The sequence below is a fragment of the Astatotilapia calliptera genome, chromosome 23 (genome assembly GCF_900246225.1).
Source record: "Astatotilapia calliptera chromosome 23, fAstCal1.2, whole genome shotgun sequence".
NCBI classification, from domain to species: Eukaryota; Metazoa; Chordata; class Actinopteri; order Cichliformes; family Cichlidae; genus Astatotilapia; species Astatotilapia calliptera.
This window is the reverse complement of record NC_039323.1, coordinates 41042530-41056689: the sequence shown is the minus strand read 5'-3', so window position 1 is coordinate 41056689 and position 14160 is coordinate 41042530. Positions and strand designations below refer to the sequence as shown.

The 14160-nt window shown below is 43.8% G+C and overlaps 1 protein-coding gene across 2 annotated transcripts in view; it reads right to left on the bottom strand.

The window, feature by feature from the left end:
• The window catches only part of LOC113016380 (transmembrane protein 47-like), a 33196-nt gene extending 26719 nt beyond the window's left edge, over positions 1 to 6477 (bottom strand). For both annotated transcript variants that reach the window (XM_026159180.1, XM_026159179.1), the window contains exon 1: positions 3541 to 6477. In XM_026159180.1, the coding sequence (XP_026014965.1) occupies positions 3541 to 3769 (229 nt within the window). In that variant the 5' untranslated portion in view covers positions 3770 to 6477. The remainder of the gene's footprint in view (positions 1 to 3540) is intronic.
• Between the last annotated feature and the right edge of the window lie 7683 nt (positions 6478 to 14160).

Here is a 14160-nt window from a genome sequence, read left to right as displayed (position 1 = left end):
ATACCATATTTCTAAGATTTTCAGGGCCGAGTACAATAACCTCAGTTTTATATGAATTAAGAAGCAGAAAGTTAGCGGCCATCCAGGTCTTTATGTCTTTAAGACATTCCTGCAGTTTAACTAATTGGTGTGTGTTATCTGGGATTTATAGATGTATTTCTCCATAGCCTCTCGCTCAGGGAGGGAGAGGCTATAGAGACGACTGGTTGGCAATGGAGCGCCGGGGAGCAGGTCAATAGCACAGTCGTAAGGATGGTGCAGAGGGAGTGACTGTGCAAGGTCTTTGCGAAAACCCTCAGCAAGGTCATGATAAACCGAGGGAACGTTGGCTAAGTCGGAAGACGCTGGCGGCTCCGATGGAGAGGCCACCCAGCTGGAAGTGGAGGTAGTTTTTAGGCAAGTCATGTGGCACTCCTCCGCCCACCCAGTGATGCATCCCTTCTGCCAATTGATATGTGGGTTGTGTTGTTGAAGCCAGGGATGCCCCAAAACTAGCGGTGTTTGAGTGGCTCGGAAAACAAAAAACAAATCTCTGACAGTGTGCCAGGTTTTGGAAACGTGCGTAATGTCGGGAAGACACTGTCCTGACAAGGCGGCGACACGCAGGGCATGAGGTAAGGGGTCCAGATTCAGAAAGAGCTGCAGAGCTAATTCTGAGTCAATAAAGTTCATGACAACATGTGACCCAGTAGCAATCCTCAAAGCATCTGCCATTTTTAGACTTTGGTTTTTGACTTTTCAGAACGTGCTTCTGATGATGTCTTGATCACATGGGAAACTTTTCCAATTTGCAGTGAGCTTCCCCTACATTTTCCAGTTTCATGTGCTCTTGCACTCTCTCTCTCTCAGACAGTGAGGGAGTTCTGCTGAAGAGCTTACGACCATATTCCAGGTTGTGAAATTATCTTGAAGGGTCACTTAGTGCATTGCACTAAGACACAAGGGAATCCTGACCAAACTATGACAGAAGGGATATGCTTATAATTGCAACTGCAATTATTGATACAGCTAACTGTATCAACCCATGTGTCATAATTGTCAAACATCCATCAAATTTGAGAAAATTTCAATCTGGACCCAAATCAATGTTTGAATTAAAAGTATTTTATGTAAATAAAAGACATATCACCAGTTCTGAGCGCAGGCTAGGAGGCCAGCAGTGGAGACTGAGCTGTTTTTGGGGAGAATCTGGAGGCGGAGCAGAGGTCTCTCCAGAGGTCCCTCTTGTAACTGTTGATGGAGGCAGCGAAGACTTCCCGTAACATGAGAAAAGGGGGCCCACTTGGCTGGGAGGCAGCAAAAAGGAAGCAAAGGTGAAAACCAGCAGTGGAGACACAACCACAAGGTGGGCTTACTGACTGGGGAGGCTGGACAAATGCAAGCAGCACAGCCCACCTGGGAGCTTAGCTGGAGACAGGAGGGTCCCATCTCCTCTGCCAGTGTTGAGGAGATGGGATCCTTAAGTGGGTTTTGCTGGTGCTGGTGGACAGCATCGGCAGATTAGATGGGACTCCACAAGGAGCTTGAGAAGGGTACAACCAAAAGAAGGGAAGGCTGCGATGAAGGAGATGGAGCCCAATAGGAGATATGGTTGAATGTCAGTGATGCAGGTTGAGTTTCAGAGGAGAACAAGGAGGTTTATCCAGGTTACAGAACTGTGTGTGGGTGAGGTGGACCTACACATACATTGGCAGGTGATTTTGATGCTGTATCTGTTTTTCTTTTTGAGTAGATCAGGCAGATTTAATCATACTATTCAACTCAGCTAACTTTGTGAAATGTCGACATCCAACTCAGTGAGTATGCTGCAAATCTGCCCACTGTAGCTACATATTCAAGAACAAAGGAGGCAAAGAAAGCATTTTCCCAATGATGAGTTCAGATTTACTTCAATATGAAAAGAAATTAAAACGTGATTGTAAATGACGAGCAGAAAAGAGAAACTGCAAGGGAAAGCAAGAGCAACTGACACATAAAGGGTGTGATGTATATTTAAGATCAATATTTGTGGTGGAAAGATACTCATACGACACAGAACCTTCGCAATGGATATCTAATTAAGGAGAACTGGTTAGGTCTCTGAGAGTGAATAGGTGTGTGTGTGTGTGTGTGTGTGTGTGTGTGTGTGTGTGTGTGTGTGTGTGTGTGTGTGTGTGAAGAAAAGATGAGACACTCACACAAACATTAAGTGAATGTGTGTGTTCCCAGGTCCAGGGGGAGATGGAATGGAGATGCAACTACAGAGAAATCAGAGTGTGACATGAAATATTCAGCTGGGCTTCTGAGGAGAATGTCCAGAAATAGGTCATCTCAACATGGTAGCTTCTGATTGGCCCAAAACACACACACTGATTTAAACGCTGACATACAGATTTTTTGTCACACAAAGACAGACACACAATCCATCACACACACACACACACTCGTGATCTCATCCCACCCACAGAGAGAGCAGCGTAGACTTCTGGATTGGTTCCAGGTAGATGTATCTATGCGACAGAAGATTTTGAAGATTTTTTTAATACCCCAGTAAGCTCCTGCTTTCACACTGGCTGTAAATACAGCCACTTTCAATTTAGTTAAAACAATGCGTGTGAACTGTTGTTGCCCTGGAAACAAATCCAACATTGATGATCAACCAATACTCTCTTGCCAAGAAGTGCAAGACCTCTCCTGGACCTGAGAACAAGGACGCGTTCCCAACAACTATAGAATGGGGATAAAAATTAAAAGAGTGAGATAGGATGAAGTCATTAGCTGTGAGCCAGCACTTCTCCCCTCCACTACACCTTCCTTTTTTGTATATTGTTGACAAATTAATTCATTTAGAACTGACAAGTGGCAACATCCATAAGTGCAGGTGACAGCTGTGGCACTTTCGAAATCACGCAAATTAATTGCCTAAAAAACAGACAAAGAAAACAAATGCTTACAGTAAAGAATAAAAAGCTAGTGGGTGTTTTGCAGTTTAATAGTATATTATTTTCAGATTATCAAAAATAGTTGTCGAGTAAGTTTCAGATCATTAATCTTTATTGTTTTAAGTCTAATGTAATTTTATACAGCTCCCTGACTTGTTGGTTCCAGCTATCGTGTGTGCTGAACAACATCTTAGTTATCACGTTTAAGCTATCGCATTTACAAACGCATTGTGAAGTGAGCTCTAACCGTACATAAGACATCCACTTTACCCTCACAATAATTCATCTGGAGATCTCAGAAGAGACAGAGACTGGCGAGCTGTGTCAGGGGGACGCTCTCTTATGGCAGTGGGCAGTCAGAGTACGAGCCAGGATGATAACTTTCTCTGGCTATTAGAGTCGACAGGATCTGGGTATTCTCCACCACAACTCCTTTATTATGATCAGCTTCAGCATCAGTTTTCGCTGTTATTACGAACAGCTCTTTGTTACACAAAGCTCCTGTTAGTGCACATTAGAAAAGATAACCACGCTCTAACATCTTACCTGAAACAGGTGATTTTATTTATTTATTTTTTCATAAACCCAAACAACATCGATACCCCCTTCCATTCATTACCTGAGTCCAGCGTGCTGCTGCACTGCCAGTTCTCGCTACTCGCTGGCTTCCAGCAGGACTCCCACAAGGACAGGTAGTACTGGTCGTCGGCAGTCACCCAAGCCGGGCTCATCACGGCTCCTATGTCCAAGCAAAGCGCCAGGAAGACGCACACCAGCCCGACAAGCTTCAGCGGTGTCAGTGGGGAGCTTCGCGCTGACCCCTCCGTCTCGGGTACAGCAGACGCCATGGCGGGACTGGAGAGGCGAAGAGGGCTCGAAACAAGGGGAGGGTGTGTGTGGGTGTCCTATGAATGTTTTGATGTATCCGTCCCTCGCGCTGTTTGGAGGTCGAATGCGAAAGTCGGTCGGGCAAGTCCCAGCAGTGTTGTTACTGCAGCCAGACGCTGCGCCTGTGGGAACAGCCGCCGCCGAGTGCCGGTTCTGACAAAACGTCCTACTTTGGCAAAACGTCCTACTGTAAGTAGTTTATGCACATTTCTGCTGTCACAGGGTCATTCCAGCACAAATATAAGTAGGTATGACGGTTTGCCACTTAACTTTGCCCATCAGAGTATGCTTGTAGCTCGTAATTATAAAGCCAGGACGGTTTGCCACTTCATTTTAGCCGTTAAAGTATGCTTGTAGGTCACATTCACAAAGGTAGCATGGTATGTGTGTAGCTGTTATTAACAAAAGTAAGATGATTGCCACTGAATTCTAGCTGTAAAATTATGCTTCTAGCTCATATTCACAGAGGTAGGATGCTTCGCCACTGAATTTCGTGTTGTGCGCATGCGTAGAAACAACGGGTAGGATGGTTTGTCAGGTAGGATGGATTCCCAGAACACCGGCGATCTCTATCGCTTATAGCGCTGACGTCAAGGCTTGGGGGAATCAGCAGGTGATACGGGTCCTAGAGAGAGAGAGAGAGAGAGACCTCTATTAATTACGGTATAGACATGCTGTGTGAACGAGGAGCCTGGTTAGGCTCAAGAAATCTTACACTAAATCTTTAGATATAAAAAAAAAAATCACAAAAAACACAGGTTAGCCAGTTTCAGCTGTCAAATGCCCAGTAAACAAGCTGATAATTGTTGACGTTTCATTGGTTGACAGTCATTTTATTTGACCCAACTTAATTTGGCCACTCGGGGGCAGCAGATACAAAAACAACCCTGACATATAATCACCTGGTCAGTATGTTCACCCTCTGTTCAGTTTTCAACCTTTATTTAAATAAAACAAACATTCAGACTGCATTTATAAAACAATTTCATTACAATGACTTGTTTTAAAAATACAGTCTACAGCAACATAAACACACGCACACACACAAAACAGGTTATTTGACAGTCCATCTTGATAACTAGTTAGATTTACTAAAATACACTCTTGTCTGTTTAGTTACTTCAGTAAACAGCTTTTGTTTTAAGCTTGTTCTTTTTTTAGCTAAAGTCAGCATCACGTTTTATGACACAATTTATGGATGTATGGATGGACACAATACTCTAAACTAGTATTTACTGATAAAACCAAAGCTCAGCCATCTCATCATAAATATATGAATAAATATTGTAAATATTGCCACATTTTGCCAAACCTGAGACTTGAATACAATCATCTACAGACTACTATGCAATGTCATAGTGGCCATTTTTAATACAGTCTATGACTAAGGCTCAGGTCTGGCTCTGACACCGGAAATTAACGAGTTATAAAGACCTAAAGATCAGTTGGCTCAGGTTACATCTCTGTCATTTATCTACTTCAAGTTTACATTAGTAAACTGAACTATGCAACATCACCAATTTTGTACTAATTCTATTTACTGATATGATTTTAATGATTTGTGAAACCGCTTTTCATTTTGCTCCTTAATTCAAAAGTGAAATAAAGTCAGACAAGAGTAGTGTAATTTTGAAAAAGGCAAAATAAAGACAATCCCTATGGACTGGGCAAAAACAACCACTGGAAACAACATCTGTTATCTGATCTCATTAACTCTTTATTCCCACATGGCCTCAGAGAAATTAAATTTTGGTATTGCATTATTACATTATGGACTTCGTTTACAGTGGAAGAAAAAGTAAAGAGCAGAAGGGAAAGGGTGAACAAATTGCTCAGTAGTGAGCAGGAGAATGTGGGAGGCACATCAAGGAATATTATTGTTTCTTTTGCATACTAATGAGCCAGAAAAACATGAGGAGGGAGGGCAAGAAAGCAGAGGTGAGCAGGTTCAGGAAGGCAGAGCCACCCATATGTTTATTTAACTGGAAAGAAAGGAGGGACAGAGACATGGATGGAAGGGAAGAATGGCCTTACTTACTCTTCATCAGGATAATAATGAGGCATAATGAAGGAAGAGACAGAAGAAGGCTGGGTAGCAAAGCACAGAAGAGAAAAGAGGGAGGCCACCAGACAGAGGTGAAAGAGAAGGAGGGATGCAAAGGCTAGAGGAATGACACACATTTTTTCCGACACTGACACACCTTACTTAATGACTGCGCTTACTGTTGAACCTGGAACCCATCCTAGCTACCATAGGGTGAGAGGCGAGGCCCACATCTCACCCAATGGTGAGAATGAAACAGGTTTTGTTACACTCACAAATGAGGACTCATACAGGCAATAATATGCAATCCTAGCCAACGAGAGAGCGGGCCACCTACTAATTGGAAGGTTGGTGTTTCGATCCCTGTTCTAGTCTGCCTGCCAAATATGTTTGTGCAAGATACTAAGTTGCTTTCTGTATCCATCAGAGTATAAATGTGAACGTTAGACAGAAAGCACTTCAGCATAGAAAAAAGTGCTTCTTTGAACGGGTGAATGAGACATGTTGTTTAAAGCAGTTTGAGTGCTTAGATAGAGTAGGGAGGTGCTACGTTAGAACGAGACCATATCACAGTGTAATTCATATTTAAAATAAGTGAAAATGTCATCAGAAAAAAAATACATTGACCTCAAAGCCTGGAGTATGAATGTGTGTGAATGTTAGATGAATGATAAAAAGCACTTACCTGGAAAGAGCAAAGAAAAAAGTGCTTGAGCCAAAGTGCGATCGTGGCTCAAGAGTTGGGAGTTCGTCTTGTAATCGGAAGGTTGCCGGTTCGAGCCCCGGCTTGGACAGTCTTAGTTGTTGTCTCCTTGGGCGAGACACTTCACCTGTTGCCTACTGGTGGTGGTCAGAGGGCCCGGTGGCGCCAGTGTCCGGCAGCCTCGCCTCTGTCAGTGCGCCCCAGGGTGGCTGTGGCTACAATGTAGCTGCCATCACCGGTGTGTGGATGATTGGATGTGTAAAGCACAAGTTGTATGAAGCAATTTGAGTGCTCAGTTATAGTAGAAAGGCGCTATATAAGAACCAGTCCATTTACCATGAATATACTTTTGCCCTTGTTACAATTTGTCAACCAGACAGCAACTTTTTTACATTGAACAAAACAAAAAGTAATTAAGCAGTGTTTTGGATATATCTCTATATACAGATATATATAGGAAGAGAGAGAGAAGAGAGAGATATTCTTTTGGGTGATTACTATGCTTACAGTCTGGTGAAAGCAAACTTTTAGAAAAAGAGCTGAACAGCTGTACATTAGTGACTAGATACTTGAGTTTTGTCCTTGATCTTCGCCAGGTGTGTAAGTCGCATTTACCTAATCATACAGCATAAGTCAAAGAGTCATAGTCATAAACTTTGACTACTTGTTATGTAAAATTCACATGCACATCCCCACAGATGCATCAGGGAAATCTCGGGGCTCTTGCCCAAGGATACTTCCACACATAGAGGAGTCGGGGATCAGTCCACTGATGTTCTGAGTGGCAGACAACTTGTTCTACAGATACTGGCCCCTGCTATATACTGGCTATTTTTAGAGGTGGGTATCTTCTATTGATGACAGATTTTCACAGTTGGAGCTTATTGAGTGCACAACCTGTCAGAAGGCTGAGAGACTGGTGCGTGGTGTGGTGTGGATCCAAAGGCAGACAGTAGTTTTCACAAGAATACAAGGCTTTATTGACTCAGGAATCAGGAAGGGAGTGAGTATTAAATTTGAAGTGAGCTGAGTATTTACTAGAGATAATTCTTACTGAGAAAGCAGGGGGTAGTACTCTCTGAGGGGAAGCAACCACGGGAGTGTCAAGGCGTGAGATGAAGTAGGCAAACCAAGATGTCTGACCTTTTGTGCAGTGATCTGGTGGTAAGCAGTGAGCAGGAAAAAACTAGATGGAGGGAAGTTCATATTTTTACAGTAGCAAAGTATACAGGGCAGCAATAAATGAATAAATGCAGCATACCTTAGAAAATATATCTAATCAAATCAAATCAAATCAAATCACTTTTACTGTCACATCACATGTGCAGGTACATTGGTACAGCACATGTGAGTGAAATTCTTGTGTGCGAGCTTGTGCAAAAATGCAATAATGTAAACAAGCAAAATACAAGAATGGCTAAATCTGAAACTAATAAATATATGTACAATATATAATAGTATATGCATTTCTGGATGTGTATACTAAATATTTTTCTACGTGTGTGTGTGTGTGTGTGTGTACACATATTTTACAAATTAAATAGAGTAAACAATAAATAAAATATATAAAAATATACAGAGTTGAGACATGTGCAAAACAGTGGCATTACTGTACAGTATGGAGTGCATAATGTTAAAGTTCCAGTAGTGAAGCTGAGGTGTCTATGACGTGTTCAGCAGTCTGATGGCCTGGTGGAAGAAGCTGTCTCTCAGTCTGCTGGTACGGGACCGGATGCTGCAGAACCTCCTTCCTGATGGAAGTAGTCTGAACAGTTTATGGCTGGGGTGACTGGAGTCCTTGATGATCCTCCCCGCTTTCCTTAGGCACCGCTTCCTGTAGATGTCTTGGAGGGAGGGAAGCTCACCTCCAATTATCCGTTCAGAGCACCGCACTACTCGCTGGAGAGCTTTGCAGTTGTAGGCGGTGCTGTTGCCATACCAGGTGGTGATGCATCCAGTGAGGATGCTCTCAATGGCACAGTGATAGAAGGTCCTGAGGATGCGGGGGCTCATGCCGAATCTTTTCAGTCTCCTGAGAAAGAAGAGGCGCTGCTGCGCCTTCTTCACTGTTTTGTTTGTGTGTACTGACCACGTAAGATCCTCAGCCAGATGTACGCCAAGGAAGCGGAAGCTGCTCACTCTCTCCACAGCAGCGCCGTTGATGGTGATGGGGGTGTGTACTTCTCTGCACCTCCGGAAGTCCACTATCAACTCCTTTGTCTTTGCGACGTTGAGGGTGAGATGGTTGTCTTGACACCAGTGGGTCAGGGCGCTGACCTCCTCCCTGTAAGCCGTCTCATCACCGTTGGTGATAAGACCCACCACTGTAGTGTCGTCCGCAAACTTCACAATGATGTTGGAGTTGTTAGTGGCTGTGCAGTCGTAGGTGTAGAGTGAGTACAGGAGAGGGCTCAGTACACACCCCTGTGGAGCACCAGTGTTCAGTGTGATGGGGGATGAGGTGATGCTGCCCAGTCTGACCACTTGGCGTCTGTCAGACAGGAAGCTAAGGATCCAGCTGCAGAGGGAGCTGCTCAGTCCTGTCCAGCTTCGAGGGAACGATGGTATTGAATGCTGAGCTGTAATCTACAAACAGCATTCTCACATACGTGTCTCTCTTCTCCAGGTGTGACAGGGCAGTATGTAGTGTCAGGGCTATGGCATCATCAGTGGACCTGTTGTGGCGGTATGCGGACTGTAGAGGGTCCAGTGAGTCGGGTAGTGCAGAGCAGATGAAGTCCCTGACCAGCTTCTCGAAGCATTTGCTCACGATGGGGGTCAGGGCTACAGGTCGCCAGTCGTTCAATGAGGAGATGGTGGAGGATTTGGGTACAGGGACGATGGTGGCCATTTTGAAGCAGGCTGGGACTACAGACAGAGAGAGGGAAAGGTTGAAGATGTGCGTGAACACTCCAGCCAGCTGAGCCGCGCATGACTTGAGGACGCGGCCGGGAATCCCGTCCGGACCAGTAGCTTTGCGTGCGTTCACCTTCCTGAAGCACCTCCGCACATCCTCCTCAGACACAGTGTGCGCACTGACGTCATCCGCGGTGCACACACTGTCCGGTCTCATGGTGTTCCCTGAGTGCTCGGTCAGTGTCGGCTTGTGGGGGAATGTAAACAGCCGTAATAATCACTGCTGTAAATTCCCTCGGTAGCCAGAATGGCCGGCACTTAATCATCAGGTACTCCAGGTCTGGTGAGCAGAAGGATTTGACCGGGTGCACGTTCGCATAATCACACCAGCTGTTGTTGATCATGAAACACACACCACCGCCTCTGCTTTTCCCAGTAAGATCCTGTGACCTGTCCGCGCGATGCACGGAGAACCCCGGTAGTTGTATTGCGGAGTCCGGTACCTTGTCCGATAGCCAGGTTTCTGTGAGGCAGATCACGCAGCAGTCCCGCATCTCTCGCTGGAATGAGATCCGTGCCCAAAGCTCGCACAGCTTGTTCTCCAGAGACTGCACATTAGCCAGTAATAAACTGGGTAACGGTGGTCTGTTAGTGCGCCGTTTGCGGCCTCCAGGGCCAGAGAACAAAGGCGTCTCAGGTGAGATGAATGGGGGGTCTGCAAACGGAGCGTCCGTGTTGCAAAACTTGAACTCCGGAAAGTTATAAGAAAGACCGTCTTTTATGTCCAGTAAGGTTTGTCGGTCGTACACAAGGAGACCTGTGCTACTCGCGAAAAAATGAAGGAAAAGTAAAATTAAACACAGAAAAAAGCTGTTGCTTGGGGGAGCTCGCGACGAGGCTGCCATAATCGGCGCCATCTTGTAGATCACTGATATATATATATATATATATATTAGGGGTGCAACAATACTCGTATCGATATTGAACCGTTCGATACAGTGCTTTCGGTTTGGTACGCATGTAGCAGCCCTTGGCATCAAGAACGACAGAAGAGTCTCTAACGGGTGCAGCCATTTATTTCCTCTCCACACACGGCTCATTCTCTGGACGTTGAGCACCGTGAAAACTATAAAATAAGAAAAAATTGATACCCATACAGGACTTTTTGAACTAATAACAATGAGCAATAACAACAATGAGCTTAAGTTAATTCAGGTAAGTTCAAAACAAGTAATTCTGAGATATACAGTCACAGATTAAATAAAACAAAAGGGGTTACACAGTTCGGTTAAATAAAATATAACAACAGATCACCTCTCATCACATACCTCAGTCCGCTTGCCAAGGGTGCAAAACTCCGGTAAACACTTAAACACTTCGGTCCGTTTCTCATGGGGTGCTGCTAGCTTGCATGACACACATGTCTAGCTAAAAAATAGCACATGGATGTAAGTAACGTAAGTACAGAATAAAAAGGTTTTCAGATAGCTCACAATGCAAACGCAGCATCATACCTTACATTAGAAACACACTTATCATACTTATCAAAGTATTATCGTAACTTACATGGACTTTGTACAACTTATTCCTGCCGCGACAGACTGCTCCCATACACGTTACGGGGCATGCCTCTGAGCACATCTGTCCTTAGTGCGACTGCGCATACAGTTCCGACAACCCCCGCAAGGATGACTTATGGTATAGTGATGGGATTTCCGGCTCTTTTTAGAGATCCGGCTCTTTCGGTTCGGCTCACTAAAAAGAGCCGGCTCTTTCGGCTCCGAACCGGCTCTTCAGATTGTTTTGTTGCTTTAATTAATTTATTATTAACAATAATTTAAAATTATGCACAAAAGGAATTACTAACGTAAAAAAAGTGGTTATATATATATATATATATGTTTATATATAAATATATGCGGTGGCACCTAGAGACAAAACACGTACAAACTCCAAAACACATTTCTAGCATGAACTGAACTTCCAAAGCAAAGCTACTAGATCACTTAAATTACACAATTGAAAGCATGTATGTATTGTTTGTGTATTCATACACAAGCACTCATATATATTCAAATAATTTAAAAAAAAGTTCATTTACCTGTTACTACCACACATCAAATCCAGTCGTTGGTACTTGCTGGCTTGTGTAGCCACAAGATAACAAAAGCTCAACACTACGCCCAGCATCCTGGAGCACTTCTGTTGTCTTTTGTACGTGTTTTGAGTTTTTATATGCTTCTAAGTTTTTACGTGCTTATGAGTTTTTACGTGTTTTGGAGTTTGTACGTGTTTTTACGTGTTTTGGAGTTTGTACATGCTTCAGAGTTCATACGTGATTTGAAGTTTATATGCGCTTCGTCTCTACGGGCCACCATAAATATACTTTTATTTATTCACTCCACATAAAATGTAATAAATAAATCATATAATACAAAAATCAACTATTCACATTTCAACTTTTAACTATTTAAATTTTCAGCTTTTTCCTTTTACAAATTTAAAGTGAAAACAACACAAAACACTGCAAACCACAACACAATTAAATATAAATTAAAATATGATGTTGTTGTCCCTGGCTCTCTTTCTCTCTCTCTCCCTCTGGCTCTGTTCCTGTGCTACTGAGTATAACTACTGCCCCTCCCCCCTCTGCCCAGCGTAAAGCACAAGGCTCACGTGCAGAGTGAAGCGGAAAAAAAGTGCGAGAGAGAGGCTGAGAGAAAGAAAAAAAAAAAAAAAAACACGTGACGGTTCGCGATAAGGAGCCGGCTCGCGTCGTTCACGTCAAAGAGCCGGCTCTAAGAGCCATTTCGTTCGCGAACGACCCATCAGTATTATGGTACAGATCAGCGGTTCATTACAACGCATATGTATCGAACAATACAAAATTTTTAATTTATTTTATCAACTTTTCTTCTGACGATGTTGTCTGTGTTGAGAGCTCAGTGGATCTGCGCTCGACAGTGCAGCCTAGGCAGAGTAGTCGAGTGCAGCGCAAGCTAGCGAGACAGAAGCTAAGCTCGTTGCAACATGGCAACTGCCTCAACGCTACCTGAAATTGAACCTCCCCCACCCTCATTCAGATCTGGCATTTGGAACTATTTTGCTTTTCATGTGAAGTATGACTCTGATGTAAGCGAGTCATGGACAAAAGTAAAACAGTATGGTGGATGTGCCACGCAATGCTCAACTGGTGGGAAATAGTGTGTTAGCGAAGTTAGCTTGTTAACGTGTTGACGCTATCCAGCCCCATGCACGGGGCGATCCGCGGTAACTCGTTAACGAAGATTTGCGGCGTTATGGCGTTAATGTAATTTTAACGAGATTAACGCTGACAGCACTAGTGAGAACACAATGAATATGACTGCACACTTACGCTGACATCATCCTAGTGCAAAGACAAGTGGAAGCAGACAAAAACAACAAGCACGCATGCTACAAACTTTACCCGAGTCATTTAGACAGCCGTTAGCACAGGATTCTCCTTATGGGGACCTGATATGTTTAATATGCTGCTGAGAATATAGCCCAGAAGAAGCGTATAGTATAGCTTTTATTTTGGAAAGAGACATTTCTCTGTAATAAACTCTCTTTTAGAATAGAATAGAATAGAATTCAACTTTATTGTCATTGCACATGCACAGGTACAGGGCAACGAAATGCAGTTTGCATCCATCCAGAAGTGCTTTAGTGATATAGATATATTACAATATATATTAGCAATAATATAGATATGTGAGTATATTACAGAAATGGGTCTATTATGGTATGTTATAATGTACACGGTATGAAGTATGTTGTGAATATTCTATAACTATAAGTATGTACAAGCTGTAGTGAGTACAAGCTATGTACAGGATATGAACAGGATATAAATATGAAAAACTATACAGAATATGAAATAAATAACTTTACAGAATCTGGGATATACAGCTATACAGAAATGGGAACTATGCAAGTTGTAAACAGTTGTAGGATTAAAAATTATCGAATGTACAGAATGATTATTTACACAGAGCTATACAGTAGTGCAGTTAAGATAAGTGAGGGTGTAGATAGTTTCTACAGAGGCTATATAAAGTGCTAGTGGTTGTGAGTGGTGGTTCAGTCCATGTTATTATTGTGTTTGAGGGTACAGTTGTCCATTGTGGGTGTGTGTATGTTCAGTCCATGAGTTTAACGTGGGTCAGATGTCAGGAGGCAGAGTTCAGGAGTCTGACAGCTGTGGGGAAGAAGCTGTTCCGGTACCTGGTGGTCTTAGTCCGGAGGCTCCTGTGGCGCCTCCCAGAGGGCAGGAGGGTGAAGAGTCCATGTGATGGGTGACTGGGGTCTTTGATGATTTTCCCAGCCCTTTTCAGACACCGCTTCCTGTAGATGTCTTTTATGGCAGGAAGTGGTGCTCCGGCGATGCGCTGGGCAATTTTCACGACCCTCTGCAACGCCTTCCGGTCCGAGGCAGAGCAGTTCCCGTACCAGACTGTTATACAGTTGGTCAGGATGCTCTCGATGGTGCAGCGATAGAAGTTCACCAGGATGTCTGAGGACAGGTGGTTCTTCCTCAGAGTCCTCAAGAAGAAGAGGTGCTGGTGAGCCTTCTTGACCAGCTTGGAGCAGTTGGTCGTCCAGGTGAGATCCTCGGAGATGTGGACTCCCAGGAACTTGAAGCTGCTCACACGCTCCACAGCCGTCCCCTTAATGTGGATGGGTGGATGTGGGTCAGCATTCCTCCTGTAGTCCACGATGAGCTC